Genomic DNA, 18,903 nt, shown 5'->3' with positions numbered 1-18,903 from the left:
TTGCCAGTTACACAAGGGCGTGAAGGATGGGATCCAGTCTGAATATATGCAAAGATCCACAGGCTGAGGGGCTTAAAGAGTGAAACATACTCAGAAGGAGACCTAGACAGGGAGTGGCAGAGACACAGAGAGACTGGACAGAGAGAGAGGCTCAGAGGGAGACACATGAACAAAAAAGACGGAGAGACAAAAAGAGGAACAGAGAGACACAGGGAGAGAAAGAGATAGAGAAACAGGCAAGGAGAGATACAGGCGAAGAGACAGAGGAATAGAGGGAAAGCAGAGAGACAGCAAAGGACTCAAGAGAGAGCCAGAGAAACCACAGAGCGACTCCAGGGCAGATGAAAGCACACAGAACCAGTAGGGAACCTGAGTGGGACCGCTCTCTGTCCCTCTGGTCGGGGAGCCCTGGGGGCGGGGAACCCCCACCCGGCTCCGGCCCTTTAAAGCTCCCCCAAGCTTGCAGCGCCCCCGCCCCATCAGGCGTCCCTGGGCTCCGCCCGCCAGCCCCACATCAGCACCACGTCAGGAGCTGTCCGCACCCCCTGTGCTGAACCAAGATGGCCGGCGGCGGAGGCCGGGCCCCGGCGTGAGCTGAGCGCCGGCTGCAGTCCCGGCCATGCCCTAGCCCAGTGGTCGCTAAGCTCTACCTGACAGAGCCGGCCCGCCGGCGACCCCGGAGACATGTCTCTACTTTGCGTTGGAGGTAGGAGGCGAGGCTGCGGGGCTGGGGACCGTCGTGGACCCGGACCGGGCTCGGGGTCCGTGTGGATGCGGCTGGGCTCCTGAGGGGGTGACCCGAGTACACGCGGCTGGACTTTTGAGAGGGGAGCTAGCCCTTGTAGACGCGTCAGGGCGCCTGAGGGGTTGATCCATGCAGATGTAGCTGTGTTCTCGGGGGTCCTGGTGGCCGCTGCTGGGGGTCGTACGGACGTGGCTGAACGCGGAGGCCCTTGTGGACGCCAGCAGGGATCTGAGGCTCTATCTGGCTTCCTAATCTAGACCGGGGAGTCTGTGTAGACCAGGTTATTAGGTGCGGAAGGGGCTGGGCTGGGTAGTTCGGATGAATCGTGTAGGGTACTTGGAAGGAGTCCTGTGCGGTGGGCTGGGCTGTGGGTTCTCATGGACGTGGAATAGACTCAGAATTCGAAAAGGGGTGTAGAGGGAGGGGTCTCCAAGCCCTGAGCATGTAAGATTTGGGTAAGGGGGTTTGACCATCAGGACAACGGCGAGCTCTAGGAATCTCCCAGCCTTGGGTGTGAAGAGTCCTGGGAAGGGGCTGGAGAAGACCCTTCCCCACGTCCTGAGAGGGTTGTGACTGGGGTCTGGGGGCGCTTTTCCCGTTAACTCTTTGGACTCCCGAATGGGGGTTGGGGGAATCGCCTGAGGGCCTCCCCACTGCCCGCCCCCTCCAGGACTCCGGAACGCGTAACCGGCCTTCCCCGTAGGAAGCCGACCCCTCCGGGTGCAGTGCCGGTCTGCACCCCTCCCGGCATCCTCACCTCACCCACTTTGCGCTGAAGCGAGGGAGGGAGAGGTGGGGTGGAGCTATTTTGGGGCCCGAACGCCATCTGCACCGAGGCCCACGCCCAGGCCCACGCTCTGCGTTGGGGTGGGGGGGGAAGGAGAGAGACACAGGAGGGGCATGATCGCTGCCCCCACTTCTGAGGCTGAGGTGGGGGCGAAGCCAGGCCATCAGGACTCAGGCGTCCTGGGCATTCCAGTTAAGAACTCAGGTTCTGGGAGACATTGGGCGGCGGTGGTGGTGGCGAACAGGGGTTCGAGGCTTATAGAGGTCTCAACCTTGGGTTTCAAGGGCTGGGGTCCACCCCCCTCACTCACACCTACTCCCTTCAAGAAGGCTGAGGTCGGAGAAGAAGTGTGTTGGTCAGGCCTGAGATGTCAGGTTTCAAGAGACCTTAGGCGTGGGGAACGTGGTGTGTGTGTGTGAGAGAGAGAGACAGAGAGCTGAACCCCGCTTCCGCCTGGACCCCAATGAACAGGCCCAGATCTGGGAAACGCCCCCGCCGCCCCTCCCCCCTCCTCCCCTCCCCCTCTGTCGCTCCATTCACAAACCCTGCCCCGCCCGCCCGCTCCCTGCCGCGGCGACTTCCAGAGTGCTATTGCGCGGGGCTGGGCAGGCGTGGACGCGGGTGTTCTTAAAGGGACAAGGACTTGCTTTCTCAGAGCTCGGTCCCGACCGTGCCTGATGGTGCCAGAAGGGCCTATAGATCAAAAGCCAACTACCCCCTGACCTATAGAGTTAAGGGAGTGGGGAGGTGAAAAGGACCCCCTGGAACCGCCCTGGGCTAGGCCTAAGAGAAGGCGGAGGTGAACGTCCAAACCCCCTATTGGCTTCTTCCCCACCTCTAAGTTGCCTAGCTGTGGGGGCCGGGCGGGGTGGGGGGCAGCGGGCGCGGCTGGCCCTGGAGGAGGGGGTCAGTGTGAGTGTTCCTGGCTGATTCTCTCCCCTGCTCCTCCCACCCCCACCCTACCCTGCCTCACATCCTCCAAGTTGGGTTCCTCTGGAAGGTTTGCCTAGTGATGTGTGTGTGTGTGGGGGGGGGTGGAATTTCACCATTAACTCTGACGCAAACTGGAGGCTGGACTGCAGAGGTGGTGTGAGGGGGGGCAGTAAGAAGGGTGAGGCTTCCAGAAACGGAGGCCTGTGGGAAGAATTGTGTTGGATGATTCTGTGGAACTTACAGGAAGGGAATCACCAGAAGAGTGGAGGGGTGTTGCTGGGAGGGGCAAGTCTATGGGCGGGGTGGGAAGTAAAGCCCTGAGACATATGGGGGGGTGGAATAACGCTAGGAGAGGTAGAGGGGGAGACCAGGAGAAATAGAGGGTGAAATACTGGGAGGGGTGGGGGTGATGCCCAGAGTGGGGAGGCCAGGGTGTAAGGGGGTGAATGGGAGAGGATAGGGGGCAGGGGAGCAGTGGAGCTGGGCTGGGAGGGCTTTCCATGGGTCTGAGCTCATCCTTGGAGATGAGGAAATACCTATACCTCCAACCAGAGCCCAACTCATATTTGCCCATATCTGTACACACATGCACTGAAACGTCCATACACAGACTCACCCTGTGTGGACAGAAATGCCCAGGATCCACCAAGGCTCCATGAAGACCACATGCCCATGACACTTATGGACACATGTGCACATTCATATGTGTGTGAACACACACATGTATATAGGACACAGCCACTCTGCCACATAGACATGGCCCCCGAAATATAGGCATGTGTGTCCACATGCATGTACACAGACATGGCTGTATCCAGACATATTTGATGCATGTTCACAATATCCAAGTCACATAAAGATCCACTCATGCCCTGACATACAGGCATGTACCTATGTATACCTGTTAGGGCCCCAATCCCAAGAAATACATATGTGTACACCTGAGCACATGCCAAGGTCACATGTGTATGTGCATGATGACACTTGCCTGGACATTCAAAGCAGCCCCTTTGAACAGGTGAATGATGATATGTACACACAAGTAAACAAATACACATTCCATACAACTGTATAACACACATATCCATACACATACCACAACATATGTTTCTAATTAACATATCACCTGCAAGTCCTCATATACCTAAACGCACACATACTAGCATGTCCCACATACAGTCACACTGTACTTCCTGACACACATGTACAGATCATCACCTGCATTCAGATGGTACACATAAGCACATGTCCCTCCATGAAAACATACACACACACCCATGTACACACACCTGCCTGCCCTGGTAACACTAGCAAATACACATGCAAACACACACATGCAAACTCTTGCATACATATGCAACACCAACACATAGGAGACCACCTTATACAGGTCTTGCCTCTGCCCCCTCTCATTTCTTTATGTGGAGTCCCATTGCTCCCCCCTCCCGCCATCCACTTGCTAGGGCTTGGCAGAATCCTGAGGCCGCAAATGCCAAGTGCTACCTGGTTCCTTCATGAATTCATTCACATATTTACTCAACAAGCATTAGCTGAGCACCTACTCTATGCCAGGCACTGTTCCTGGAGACCCAGCGTTATTCCTGGCCTCATGCTGGTGGGGTCAGAGTGGGAGGAACAGGGAAGGGCTGAGGGAGCCATGGAAGGTGATATCCAGGGCTCTCTTCTTTTGGAGCTAAGCAGAAGGGACATGGTGCTCTAGAAAAGTGGAGGGAATAGCACGTGCAAAATCATGGTGGTGGGAATTCAGGTCTAGACCTTTTTTTCCCCCAAGATTTTATTTATTTATTTATTTATTTATTTATTTATTTATTTATTTATTTTAAAGACTTTATTTATTTGTTTGACAGAGAGACAGCAAGAGAGGGAACACAAGCAGGGGGAGTGGGAGAGGGAGAAGCAGGCTTCCTGCTGAGCAGGGAGTCTGATGCGGGGTTCGATCTCAGGACCCTGGGATCATGACCTGACCTGAAGGCAGAGGCTTAACGGCTAAGCCACCCAGGCACCCCAAGATTTTATTTATTTGACAGGGAGGGACACAGTGAGAGAGGGAGCACAAGCAGAGGGAGTGGGAGAGGAAGAAGCAGGGCTTTCCTTGGAGCAGGAAGCCCAATGCGGGCCTCGATCCCAGGACTCTGAGATCACGACCTGAGCCGAAGGCAGACATTTAACAACTGAGCCACCCAGGTGCCCCAGGTCTAGACCTTTCTATGTGCCTTACAGCATTTGCCAGGCCACTCAATGTTTTTAAAGGCTCCATAAATATTTCATGAATGAATATTGCATACAATTAGCAAATGCATATGAGGTGAGTTTTGCCTCAAAATTAATAATATCAACAACAAGCCCATTTATCCAGCATCTACAAATATGGTGTTGAGGACTTTTATGCCCATTGCCTTATTAATCCTCACAGAAACCCATTTTACAGATGAGGAAAACGAAGGCTTAGGGGAGGTTCAACAACTTGCTTAGTGCTACAGAGCCAGAGGTGTAGCTGTCTGACCTCCACAGCCTACTGGGAGTTGGGGGGGGAAGGTTGAGCCTCTTCTTGGGAGAAGGGAAGCCAAAAGTCACTTTCATGGGATGAGAATCTGTCCTGGGATCACTTCTTCCTTCAACCACTCAGTAAAGAGATGTGTCATTTCTCCTCGATTCATTGTGGCTTTTCTGCTGCTCCTCTCCCAAGAAGCCTTCACAAATCCCTCTGCCCCTGGCTGCCCTGTTTCTGATACCACGTAGCCAGGGGAGTTTGTATCTGGGTCTTTACTCTCACTATACTCATAGGATGCTCTCCAGGGTTGTCTCTGACTCATCTTCAGGACTGCAATCTTAGCCCCTTCCTTAAGCTGTACCTCACTTGCCTCCCACATACAATGGCTTCCTCTGTGAGGTGCCAACCAGGGCATCCCCAGTCCACCATCCCTAAAACCACCACTTCCTGGCAAAGTCTTGTATCCTCTTCACTCCTCAGTGTGCCCATCTGTAGAATGGACACACTAATAGTACCCACTGCCTAGGTTTGCTAGAACTCTCCAGTGAGTTGAGGCACGAAGAGCCCTTGGCATGATGCCTGGCCTGTGGAAATGTTCCGTAAGTGTGAGCCAATGACAGGAAGAATCAATGATGGTGTTTTTATTAATGGGGACTAAAAGCTTTCCGTGGGTGTAGGACATTTCCTGAGAGCTCACTGCGTTCTCAGGCCTGAGGAGCGCTCAGTAGTACACAGGGAGGTAAAAAGGCATGCCAAGTTCATTGGAGGTAAACGTGCAGGGGACAGGGGTTCAGCACCGTGGACAGAGCAGGGATAGCGCCCGGCCGTGCAGAGGGGGCCGATCCTAGGACAGTGCTGCTGGAGGAGGAAATTCTGTCATTATTTCATTGAACACTATTTAATGAGCACCTACTATATGTCAGGCTTAGTTCTAAGTGGTGGCACCCGGTAACAACACAGACAGAAATCCTGTCAAAGTTCTCCGTGTGTTTATGGTTTACACTGTGGTCTTCTGTTGGGCTCTGGCTTATTTCTGTCAATGGAGGGTAAGAGCCCTCTCTCCCAGATGAAAGCCAGTGGGTCCAGTGTCCTTACCACAAGGCTCGTGTAGGCCTCGACATCACATATAAAACCACCAAACATCTTAAAATCGATTTCTGAATTCTTTGTTTCCCTTCCCTCCTCCCCCATCTTGTAGTGTCTTCTGACACCCAGTAAGCATGTCCCGAAGAGGGGATTTCAGGTGCTTCCCTTGATGGTTGGAATCTACTCTTCACCCGCCCCCAACCCCAGGCTTGGCAGGTCATGGAGGAGGTGCCCAAAGACTGGAATTCACCTCAATTAGAATCCAGGGTCATCCAGACCAGGGGCACACTTAGAACCCAACCAAATAATACAAATAGTAATGATACTGGTAATGGTAATTATAAAAATATTGGTCACGACAGCGTAATAATGCCAATTCTAATAATGATGAAAAGGAAAAGGGAGCAGGAAGAGGAGGGAATAAGAGAGGAGGAGGAAGGCCCTACTTCGCTCCATTTCCCAGATGCAGAAACTGAGGTCCAGAGCCTGGCGGAGCCTATGGGAGTCCCCAGCCTGAGCCCCTCCTCCCACCGTCACCGATTCTGCCCCGGCCAGCATCTGCCTGTGTAACCACATTAATCGGTCAGCGCTGATGGGGCCCCCAAGGGCTGCGCCAACCGCTGACAGTCGTGAGGGGGAGTCTCCCGCTGGCCTGTCAGAGGGACCGGCAGTGGGCTCCTCCCCAACCCGCCACTCCCAGCTGTCGCGTCGCCCACGCCCTCTGTGCCCACTTTATAAATAGCCTTGTGCATGTGACCAGGAGCCCGCGGGGGAGGGGTGGTGCTTCCGCCCCAGTGACCCCAATACTGCAGCTCCACTCGAGCTTGAGCTCGAGCGGCGCCAGCGAGCAGTGGGAAAGTGGCAGGGCAGAGATGTGATGACTATCGTGGTGAAGGCGACAGTGACTCGGACTGTTTACTGACGGGGAAGACAGAAGGAGATAGACTTGGTTCCTTCTTGGAGCCCCACCAGCCCTTTCCTGAGCCCCCTCCTCCTCTGAGCCCCACCCCTGATGACACGGGCTCCTCGGCCTTCCTGACCCCCTCCCCCACCAAGACCTTCCTCCAGCTCCAGAGCTTCCTTCCCTAGTCCTCTCTCCTCCACCCCTTGCCCCATATCCCATATCCCCTCTGAGTGCTCCCTTGATTCCTCATTTCTCTCTGAGCCCCCTGTCTCACTCAGAGTCTCCCCCTCCTCCCTCTGAGTTCCCACTGATGAACATACATTGATGTCCTCATCCTGGACTCACTGAAGGGGCCTGGGAGCCTGAGACTGGCCTCAGCTGTCAGAGCTAGAGTGCCCCCACCCCCATCACTCTGCCGCTGCTGGGCCCCAAGTGAGCTCACTCCCCTCCGGCCCACTGAGGCTTAAGGAGGAGGAAAATGGGTAATCTGAGGGAGTGGGGATGAGAGAGACAGAGACAGAGGAGCGGGGAGAGAAAGAGAACCAGGAAGAGGGAAACGGAGAGAGATACTCCGTCCCCCACCAGGAGGAGAGGATGGAGGACAGACCGTGGATGAATGGCCTCCCCTCTGAGCTCTCTCTCTGGTCTGTAAAAAGGGTTACAGAGCAGGTCCTGTGGGCCAGGGCCCAGGCAGGGCTGGCTAGACACCAGTCAGCCCCTCATCTCTCCCTCCAGCCCTTCTTTCCCCACTCTGCCTCTCCTTTTTGCTGGTCTTCCCTACTGGACTTCTGTGTGTCTCCCTCCTTCTGTGTCTCTGTCTCTGACTCTTGTGACTTGTTGTCTATCTCCTCCTCCTCCTCCCTGCCTCTCTTTCTTTCCCCATGTTGATCCTTCCATGTGTGCGTGCCTTTCTCAGCCTGTGTCTCTTTCACCATTCTTCCTCCCTGCCCTGCCCCTGCCTCTGCTTCATCCCCACTCCCAGCTTCACAGTCACGAGGTGTGCAAGCAGGAGCTCCCCCATGGCCTACATGAGGAAGGTCTGTAGCTCCTGCTGGGTTCGGTCCAAAGTGTCCCTGGGCTTCACTCAGCCCCAGGGGTGAGAGGCTGGGCAGTTGAGCTCCCTGTGGGCTGAGTGGGGCTGAGGGTATGAGAGGGAGCCAGTGCGACAGGAGCGGAGCATGCCTTCAAGAGAGGGGGACTTTGCACGTGCAGTTATGTGCCTTGAACAGGAAGGTAAGGAAGATAGCACATGGTGACTGATTTGGGGGAGGAAGGGAGACAGAGACACAAAGATAAAAGACAGAGAAAGCCAGATCTAGAAAAACAGAGAGAGATGGAGTGAGAGAGAGATGGAGGCCCAGAGATGGGGATTCAGTTGCCCAGTTTCACACAGCACTGTAAGCTGAACCTGGCTCGTCTGACTCCATGCTGAAATGGTGCTCATCACTCCTAATGTCCAGCCAAGGGCTCCCTCTGCACTCTAACCTCTCAAACCCAAACCCAGATGTGATGAGTACGATACACAACCTATTTGCATTTAAAATTTGGGTCTTCTTGGGGGCGTTGGCATTGGCGTAGGAAGGTGATCATTCTCTTTCCTGCTCTGCAACTCAGTGCTTCTGAGCTTCGATCCCCCCCGCCCCACCCTGCTACGACCAGACAAGTACACCATCTGTCTGCAACAGGAACAAACAGTATTTACTGACGAGTGTTTAGAACTACTCCATGTTCCCCACCCTTGATGGGAATTCTCTCTTCACTGGTTTCATTCGGGTGCTTTTGCAAGACAGAAACTCAAGTGATGAGGACAGAGACATGAACCCAAGATGGGAGGCCATGGTGTTTGCCTGGAAAAGGGCTGAACTTGACTCTCAAAAGAAAAGAGAGAATAGAAACACAATTTTGTTTCTAGGAATTTACCCTTCAACTTACCGGCACATACTCTTTAAAATAGAAAGTTTCTACAGAGGGTGTAGAATGCTGCTGTAGGAAATAAAATAATGCACACAATGTACACGATTGCTGAATCAGAAACCGTCTATCTCTATCCACTACAAGGAACTGGTAATGTTGATTGCACCAGGTGGGATTGTGAGGGCTGGGGTAGAAAAGAGCCTTATTCTCATTGTATGCCAATTTCTTGGTTGCCTTGGATTTTGTAAAATGTGCCTGTATTGCCTACGCAAACAGAAACGTTCACTGAAAAGGAGAAAGGGAGAAGAATTGTGGAAAGCAGGAGAAAGGGCTCAGTTTGGGAGCCAGTTTTGGGTGGAGACAGAGAGTGAATGGTAGAGAAAGATGTTGGGGGCAGCTGCAGGGTGCGAGAGATGTTGAAAGTAAGTTTAATATCCTGTGAGAAAAGCCAGTAAAGAGTGGAATTCCTTCAAGTCACTTGGGACTGTGGGGTGATGTGAAACATAAAGAGACTGGACCACGTGGGACCCTGTCGTATATTCAGGATTCACCTTTCATAAGCAAGTTGGGCTGGACAAGCTCTAACATCTTCCCAGCCAGGGCTGGGATGTCTCTATGGGCACTACAGTCAACTCTCTGGGCTCTTCCATTCCACCTCGCCCAGTCCCCTTTGAATATAAGACCTCAAACCCCTGGAACATTTGGTAGGACAGACTGAGCTGGATAATTGGGGGAGAAGTCTCACTGGCCTGACAGGTGGAGGGGGTCATTGGAGACTGTCTTTCTCCTCTCTCTCTCCCTCCCCAACTGTTCTCTCTGTGCTGCAATCTTGGAGGGCTTCCTGTGGGAGGCTTCTCCTGTCCCCTGCCCAGCTCCTTCTTTTGAATCCTGTTCGATTGTGGGTAAGGGCACAGCTGGAGGTGGGGGAGCTTTGGGGGAATTTGATGGGGAGGGAGGAGGGGCAGAAATTACGCCCAGTGTCCAAATTTCCTTCAACCCCTAGGTCTGCCTGTGCTCATCTGTCTGATGGCTTCTTTCTCTCCCTCTCATCCCTACCTCCCTCCTCTCCTTCCTGTTTCTCTTCCTTTCCTTGTCTCTTTGTCTCTGTCTCTGATCTCATCTCTTTATCTTGCTTTTGTTTTTGTTTTCTGTTTGGTCTCTTGATCTGTCTCTTTTGCTCTCTATCTTTGCCTTTCCTCTTGTCTCTTTCTTTCTGTATCTCTCCCCCTTCTGTCTCTCTTGTTATATTTCTATTTTGGTGTGTCTCTCTGTGTCTCTGTCTCTGTCTTCTCTCAACTCTCTCCCCATCTCCCTTCCCTATCTCTGTCTCTCTCCACAGTCAAAAAAGCCAAGTTTGATGGTGCCCAAGGTAAGTGGCCTCTATTCCTGCCCTGTCCTGTGTTGTCTGTCTGTCTATGTCTTGAAGAGATAGGGGAGGGGGTCTGAGCCAGTGATAGGGGACTTGGGCTGCATGTCTGCTGAGCATCACAGAGTGTCAGACTTGTCCTGGATCCCAAAGTCTCCCCAGCCATCTCCTGGAGAATCTAATTGAGGTGGCTCACCCTGAGCCAGGGGCCCTTCCCAGGATCCTAAGAGACAGGGTGGGGATGCTTAGATCAGGCTACAGGTGGGAAAAGTGATGCTCAGAGAGTGAAGGGAGTTTCTTACTGTCAATTTTGTTCCACTATCTGGGGCCTCAGTCTTCCCAGCTAAAAACCAAGGCTACTGTACACAGTAATTTCTAAGCAGCAAGATTAGGCATCCCTGATGCCTAACATCTCCCTGAACCAAGGCCCTTCCCTTGCACTCTGAGGGACTGGCGGGGAGGGACTCTGGGGTATAGGTGCAAAAACAGCTCAGTATATTGGACCTCATTATTGGACTGTGGCCCCAAGTACACGGAGACCCTGGGGCATCACAGCAGGGTCATCTAGAGCTTGGGAAGGGGGATGGCGGGGTCCCCGAGCTCCTGTGCTGACCCCTGCTCTCACCACCACAGAGAAATTCAACACGTACGTGACCTTGAAGGTTCAAAATGTCAAGAGCACGACCATCGCTGTGCGGGGCAGCCAGCCCAGCTGGGAGCAGGATTTCATGTTGTGAGTCTGCAGTGACTGGGCTAGCATGGCCTGGCACCTCGCTGGTCCCACAGAGCAGAGCTGGACACCTGTGTGTCATCTGGGACTCCACTCCCTCCTCCCTCAGCCCCATGTCCAACCATCAGCTTTGCCTCCAAAGCACTTCCTAAATCCAGTTGCTTCTCTTTATCTCCATGGCCACCAGCCAGGTCCCCGCTGCCCCACCAGCCTCCGCCCCTGGCCTCCTGCTGCTGCCCGCCTCCTGCCTCCCAGCAATCTGTTCTCCTCCAGGCAGCCAGGGGGATATTTTTAAAACTGCAAATCACATCCTGTCACTCTCTAAACTTGCCCATGGCTCATGGCTTGTGAACCTCAGAACAAAACCCACACTCTTCTCTACAACACCCTCTTTCCAGGCCTGGCCCCTGTGACCTGCCAGTATCTCCCTCCATCTCTCCTGGCTCACCTGCCCCAGCCACCTCCACCTCTGGACCATTCTTCCAACATGTCCAGTTTGTTCCTGTCCCAGGGCCTTTGCACTTGCTCTTCTCTCCTCCCCCCTCCCCCCAGCAGGGTCCTTCTTGTACTTCGAATCTCCACTGAGTCACCTCCTCAGGGAAGCCCCCCCGACCACCATCCCCAAGCTGCGATTGGAGAGTAATTTCAGATCTAGCCACCAATTATCATTTAAGTCATTTGTGTGATTTCTTGACACATTTCTGGCCCCTGACCCCGGACTGTGAGCTCTAGGAGGCTAGGGCCCCATTGGTCTCTGTCTCCACTGTTAGTCTTACCCCCCATGCCAAGCACAAGGCCTGGCACACAGTAGGTGGCTCAATAAATATTTGCCTAATAACTGAATGAATTCATGACCTGGATCCTCCCCTCAACCTGGAGCCACTCAGGGCCTCATATTACAACCCATCTTTTCTGATGTTGACCAACAACTTGTTCTATGCCCTTTTCTAAGCCTTTGATTAAATTAGTTTTCCCCACAGCCCTGGGAGGGAGGGTGCTATTCTAATCCTCATTTTACAGAAGAGGAAACAGAGGACCAGAGAGGCAAAACCACTTGCTCAGTGTCACACAGCCTATACTTGGCAGAGCTGAGATTTGGACCCCAGCAGCCCTCAAATCCTTGAGCAGAGCTTGGCTGGGGACTAGCAGTGGTGGAGGCCATGAGAGAACTCAGAGTTGGGATCTTGGAACAGAGAAACTTGGGGAAAGAGGGGAGGAGCAGGCCCTACAATTCTAGGGAAGATATGAAGGGGGAGAGACAGACAGTGTGGTCCTCAACTTCCTGAAAGCCAGTTACTGAATGACTAGGTCATAGCTATATGCAAAGAGAATCCTTAAGATAAATCTTTGGTAAATTGGCAAATTCAGTGAACTGGACATTCACCAAGGATTTCCCCCAAATCTGCATATTTCCAGGGTGGACTCTGCACGGAAAGTGCTTAGAGGTGGTATCATTCATGTTTTCCCGGGTGTCCCCATATCATTGGATGGAGGTGACTCTGGGAAGGATGGAGGCATCCAGAATGTCCTTATCCTGGGGTAATAGGGAGCCACAGTGGGTGTTTGAGCCTCTTCCTCACTTAGCCAGTACTCTCAGGGTCTAAGGGCTCAAGGATGAGCCAAGGGAGTTGGGGGTGTAGGAGATGTGTGATATCTTTCCCCACTCCCTCCTTCCTAGCTTGTAATCCTGGTTCTGCTGTGATACCCTGAGCATGTAACTTAACCCTTTGGCCTCAGTTTCCCCTCTGTGAAACAAGAACCACTGTGTTACCTTCTTGGTAAGGCTCACCCATTCTGGGTTTGAATTCCAGTTGGCTGTATGTCCTAAGGCAGATGAACTGACTTTTCTGAGACTTCACTCCCTCACTCTTACCCCTTCATGTCCCTCCCTCTCTCCACAGCGAGATTAACCGCCTGGATTTGGGGCTGACAGTGGAGGTGTGGAACAAGGGTCTCATCTGGGACACAATGGTGGGCACTGTGTGGATTCCCCTGCGGACCATCCGCCAGTCCAACGAAGTGAGTGGTGGGCTGAGGGTTGGGGAGGAGTGCTTTGGAGGGGCCCAGAGGCCAGTGGCCTACACAAGATGAACATGTATCTCTGTCCCCCAACAATGTTTGTGATGGTGGCTCCAAAGTCACCAGGGTCTGAACTCCTTCCATCTTGTTGCTCTGCCTTTCTCCCTGTGCAGCCCAGGATGGCTGCTGGAGGATCGCCATTACATCTGCATTGCCGTCAAGGGAAGAAAAGGTGTCAAGGGAGGGGGCTCACCCTCTAGGTTAAGGGTCTAACCTAAAAGCTGCTCACAGTACTTCACTCACATCCTATTGGCTAGAACTTAATCATGTGGACATGTAGCTGCAAGGGAGTCTGCAAAATGTAGTCTTAAGCTGCACAGCCCTGGGCCCAGGTGAAAATGTATTTCTATGGAAGAGAGGAGGAGGATTATTGTGGGTAATTAGCACTTTGTGCAGGGAGAAGGCAACACCAGCCCTGAAGGTACTAGACAATAATCTTGGCCTCCTCCCTGGACTCCAGGCCTTATATCTCACCCCTTCCACTCAGGCACTTCGTGCTGAGCCCAGCGGGATCTTACTACCTGAGGACCTTTCCTTGCCATCCCTGCTCATCTCCTTTGGGAGGCCTTCTTGATGGCACTTGCCTACATTGCCAGTCTCATCTCCCCTACCCCGCCCCCCAACTTCCACCCCTTATAGGCCCCAAGGATGGCTTCTGAACCTTCAAATGTGCTGTTCCCTGGGTTCCAAGTATCCCTTCCATCACCCTCTAAGCTCAGCTCCCATGCCTGCTCCTCAGGAAACCTTCCCTTACTTCCCTCTGAATACCCCAGCACCCTCACCCTCCTTCTGCCTCTGCCCTGACCTCTCCAGGCTGGAGGTTAGTGTGTCATGCTCTGTCTCCTGTGACTGCAGGACTAGTTTGGTCACTTGGGGTGGGGAATTCTCCCGTGGATGAAGCTAGGGTCACATACACCCATGAGAGATGAGACATGGCTATGCAAGCTTGGGGCCTCCCCTGCCTGGCCCCACAGGACCTTCTCTCCGGGTCCCTGCCTCTGGGTTCCTTGGACCCACCATGTTGCCCTGGACCAGAACCTTCTCTCTGAGTCTCAGTTTCCTTGTCTGTAAAGTGTGGGCATGACCCTTGCTCTTAGGGTAAGGGTGAGATGGGAGGAAGTGCATCTTCTGTGAAAGTAGGGAACCTGCTGGTCAGTGTGCAGCAGATCCCTGCTCCAACCTGCATCACTTTGGGCCCTGTCACCCACCCCAACCCCCAGGAGGGCCCTGGAGAGTGGCTGACACTGGACTCTCAGGTCATCATGGCAGACAGTGAAATCTGCGGCACCAAGGACCCCACCTTCCACCGCATCCTCCTTGACACCCGCTTCGAGTTGCCTTTAGGTGAGTGTGGGGGGCACAGGACCCTCACCAGACCCAGGCGAATGGCCAGGCCTGGGTGGGTTCAGACTGCCCTTATTCTGAGGATGAAGTTTCCTATCTCCTGAGGAGGGAGTTTCCCAGTTGCAGTGAGTCAGCGGAACATGCACCTGCCATGTGCATAGCACACCCCAGCGCCCCTAGGTCACCAACGGGCAGCAAATTCTTCTTGACCTATGGGGCTTGGGTCTGAACTGCCCCGGGCCGGTCCTTGGTGAGGTCTTAGGATGCAGGGTGAGCTGGAGATAGGAGGAGAGACAAACAGAGACAAAAAGACATGTAGAGAAAAACAGAGGCAGAGACACAGAGAGGCCTCTCTTTCTCTCTTGGAAGCAGCTCAATTCTCTCCACAGCATCTTTCCAGGAACCCATGGTTTCCCCACCCTTGGAATGCTAGGAGGCATCTCCTCTCTCATCCTCCATTCATTCCCAAGGCAGCTGTGGGGTGCGGGGTGGATGGGACACCACCCTGTTCTCCTTTCCTCTTCCTACATCCCCTTGAGACCAGCCCATAGGCCTGCAGGATGCACTGGATGGAGGCTGAGGGGCAGGGAGGGGTTCCGGACTCACAGCCAGGGCTCCGCTTCCAGACATTCCCGAGGAGGAGGCGCGCTATTGGGCCAAGAAGCTGGAGCAGCTGAATGCCATGCGGGACCAGGATGAGGTGAGCGTTGGAGGGGAGACTCTTCTTTCTGTGCCTGTGCCTCCCTCTATCTCTCTACGTCCTCTGCTTTCTGTCTCTGTTTCTCTCTCTACTTGTCTCCCTCTGTCTGTGTCTCTAACTGGGGACAAAAGCAGAGCCTGATTTGGTCCTGTCTCAAAGCGATGAGGACATCAAAGAACATACGGTCCACCAATGATGGAACAATTTCAATCGGCTCGAGTCCTGCCCTTGCCAGATACCCTCAAGGAGACACGGGGCCCCCGCAGCAGCCCTTACATCCGCTCTCCGCCCCACACCCCTCAACTCCTCAGGTCACACTTTTGGACTTTTCAAAATTCTCCCCCACCAGCCCTGGCCTCTGGACCCCTGTTCTTCCGTGACATCTCCCTTCTTCTTGGCTCTGTATCATCACAATGCAAAGACCCAGTGGGGCCCAGAAGGCAGCCTTCGGAAGGCGAGGGCCGGGAAGAGATAGCAGGCAAGACCAGAGCTCTCTTCAGTGGGAGGTGGAGTACAAAAAGGCAACAACACTCATATGATAATAGTTTTTGTCCAAACCTCATCGCTGATCTTTCTTCTGCTTCCTGCTTCAGTTTCCCCTGCTGCTCTCTCTTTCTCCCACTTCTATTTGTTTCTTTCCCTCATCTGGGTTTCTTTCTTTTTCTGTCTCTGTTTCCCACTGTTTGTGTGTATGTGTGCGCGTGCGCGTATCTTTTTCTGTGGACATCTGCATCCTTCTCCTGCAGACAGAGTGGATTTGGGAGGCAGGGGTAGTCAGGATGGAGCAGAGCAGAGGACCATCTTGGTCCTCTGGCTTCTGGCCCCTCCTGAGAGGAACCCTCTCTCCTTCCCTCCCTCTCAGTATTCATTCCAAGATGAACAAGACAAGCCTCTCCCTGTCCCCAGCAACCAGTGTTGTAAGTACCTCTCGATTCCTCCCTGGGCATCAGCTGAAACCTCATCCCTCCCCTACCCATGACTGTCCTGAGTAACGGACACTCCCCTCCAGAGGAACAGGTCCTAAGAGCACACAGTATCTGTTCACGATGCAGTGAAAAGAAAGGGTCCGGGACTCGGATGTGAGTCCTGTCTTGCTGTGTGGTCATAGGCATGCCAGTGTCCTTCTCTGATCCATAGGGTCCCTCTCCTTGAAATAGGGCATCTGACAGTGCCCTCACTCTGAGGGCTGTTGGAAGGGCACGGGAGAGTCCTTCTAGAGATTTGAAAAACACTTTGCAGACTCTCTAATTCCACTCATCAGATCCTGGATGAGGACCTATAACTCATTCGACAAGCTTTCACGGGGCCCACACAGACCCCACCCCCCCAAGTAGCCCACAGATAACACAGGTACAACAAGCACATGTACAATGGACGAAGGCTGTTTCATCTGCCCATTGTCTTAGATAGAGAAACTGAGGCCCAAGAGGAGAAGTGACTTGCCCAAGGTCACACACACTCAGGGGGCAGAGCTAGGATTTGAACTCAGGGTCTGAGGGACTCCAACTTTCCTTCTCTTTCCACTAGTGGCTCTGCATCTATGGATAATGATGATCATGTTCCTCTGGCTACACCCCTCCATCAAGGCTGAAGTTTTCAGGAGTGTTTATCCTCCTTGGCCTTGTGGATACTCAGATGCACCCAGACCACTTCTACATGGGCCAAGGAGGTGTCTGTCCCCTAAGAGTGCCCCTGAGTCCCCCGGAGTGAGGAGGAAGTGACAAATCGTATAGTCTCAGGGCAGAGCCCCACCCAACATTTTGACCCCACCCCACCTTTCTACCTCTTTCTCCTTTTCCATCTGCTTCCCCATCCCCCCTCTCATGCCCTCCCAGTCTCCCCTGTATCCGTTGTCGACCCCCCATATGCCCAGGAGGGTAATGATGGAGCCCGGTGGGTGGAGGGGCTGGGGGACTGCAGTTGGGAGACCCCATTTCCACACTAATTTGGGAGTGCTATTGAGAAAGTCCTCCGACTTCCCTACCCGGGGAGGGGTCATCACTGCCCTAAGAAATTACTAACCCCCTCCCTGGCGAATGGTGTCACTGAAGGATTGAGGTGGGGACAGTGTCAGGCAAGTGGAGACAGGAGCAGATGACAAAGAACAAACACATGGACAGGTGGCCTGACGGGAGGGGTGGGTTTGATTTGGGAATGGAGACCAACCCCCAGCATTTACCTCCGAGTTCTTTTGAGAATGTTTCGTCACGACCATTCTTTGGAGGAGGCATCCAAGTGTCAGAGGAGATAGGATTCTGGTTCAAGGCATTTTTCCACGATGCCAGGTGCTGAGGATGAGGGGATGAGGGAAGATGTGGTTCTCTCCCTGGTCCTCCGAGGCTGTGTGACTTTAGGCTGCTCACTCTACCTCTCTGAGCCCTCTTTCTTCAACCGTAAAATGAGCAGAATGATGAAGACCCACCCATCAGGAGTGTTTCAAAGTTTAGATTTCCAAGTCCATGTTTCTTTCCTTGTATTCCAGAAGGGGGAGGGAAAGAGTGGGGAGTGCTGACTCCAGAGCTCAGAGTTGGAAAACCCTGGGCCTAAATGCCCCCTCTGTTACTTCCTGGCTGAACTGGTGGCCTCTGCAAAAAATGGGGATATACCCCCAGCCTCCCAAGGTGATGATTGAAGGTGTCACTGGTTAAAGTGATATTCTGAGAAGATACTCAGGGCAGGGGGGGATTGGGGTCCTGGGGTGGGAGGAGGAGATGGGGAAAATGAGGAGGATGGGGGAGTCTCCCTCCCCATGCCCCCCCTCTGCCTGCTCCCTTTTATTATCTCTGCCCCTTCTCTTTGTAGGCAACTGGAATTATTTTGGCTGGGGTGAGCAGCAGAGTAAGTACTCAGCTTGATGTTCTGGGAGGCCATGGGGAGGTGGGTGCCTTGGCCGCCCTGAGGCCCCCGCTCCACCGCTAGGGAAGCAGGGAGCCTATGACGGGCACACTGGGGCCTGAGGACTGGCAAGGCCCCTCATGTGCCCTCCTGTCCCCTGACCTTTAACGTCTGTCTTGAGGGTCCTGTTCTGTTGTGGGGACTGGGCACCGTTATTGGGGTGGAGGGATTCAGCTGGGACGACTGGGCATTTAGACCAGAGACCTGCCTGTCTCCAGCTGGGCACTGTGACCCCTTCCCCTCTCCCCCATTCCCCATGTATAATGTCATCTTCTCTCCTGGGACTCCTTCCTCTTTTTGTCTCCCCATCTTCCTCCTCTACCTGGAAATGGGCCCCAATGTCACTTGGTAGTGGTAGATATGGGGTGAGAGGGTTTCAGAAGGGGCAGCTGGGCAGGGACCGCCCCCCCCCAGGCACATATCACTCCAGAGACCTCAGCTTCCAAAGTTCCCCGCAGTCTTCCTCCAATTTAACCCCAGGGGAAGGAAACAAGTCACCTCTTCCCTGCCCCGCCCCCCACAACTGGATGCTCATTTACCTCCCTGAGGAATAGCTCCCTTTTCTCCATGTCCTACCCCTTCCAGAGAAATCCAGTCTTCTAGCCTGAGCATGAATCTACCTCCTTCCCTCTACCCCACCCACTGGGAACGCCTCCGCCCGGTGCCCATATCCTGATGGACAACCTCCACTATGCCCTCCCTCCAGGACCAGGGAAACTGTTTACAAATACTTTGATCCGAAACAATTTGTCAAAAACCAATGTAGCCAAAATAGGCATTTGGCAAACAAGAAGGCCTGGTAACAAACAGTTTGCCACAAACAAACAATACAATCAAAAACAAAGACGTTTTTGGCCGAAACCAATTTGGCAAAAGCTGATAATTGGGTCAAGAAGAACAAAGACAAT

The 18,903-nt window shown here is 53.5% G+C and overlaps 1 protein-coding gene across 8 annotated transcripts in view; it reads left to right on the top strand.

Annotated features, from left to right (window-relative positions):
• The first annotated feature begins 548 nt into the window (after positions 1-548).
• The window catches only part of UNC13A (unc-13 homolog A), a 62,852-nt gene continuing 44,497 nt past the window's right edge, over positions 549-18,903 (top strand). For 6 of the 8 annotated variants that reach the window (XM_027586536.2, XM_027586535.2, XM_027586534.2 and 3 more), the window contains exons 1-8: positions 549-706; positions 10,221-10,250; positions 10,881-10,980; positions 12,879-12,996; positions 14,277-14,400; positions 15,027-15,100; positions 15,963-16,017; positions 17,903-17,938. In XM_027586536.2, coding sequence (XP_027442337.1) covers positions 685-706; positions 10,221-10,250; positions 10,881-10,980; positions 12,879-12,996; positions 14,277-14,400; positions 15,027-15,100; positions 15,963-16,017; positions 17,903-17,938 — 559 coding nt within the window. In that variant the 5' untranslated portion in view covers positions 549-684. The remainder of the gene's footprint in view (positions 707-10,220; positions 10,251-10,880; positions 10,981-12,878; positions 12,997-14,276; positions 14,401-15,026; positions 15,101-15,962; positions 16,018-17,902; positions 17,939-18,903) is intronic. The other 2 variants (XM_027586531.2, XM_027586537.2) reach the window with 2 other exon arrangements.

Source organism: Zalophus californianus, chromosome 1 (genome assembly GCF_009762305.2).
Source record: "Zalophus californianus isolate mZalCal1 chromosome 1, mZalCal1.pri.v2, whole genome shotgun sequence".
NCBI classification, from domain to species: Eukaryota; Metazoa; Chordata; class Mammalia; order Carnivora; family Otariidae; genus Zalophus; species Zalophus californianus.
The sequence above is the reverse complement of the archived record's forward strand: the minus strand, read 5'-3'. Positions and strand labels throughout refer to the sequence as shown.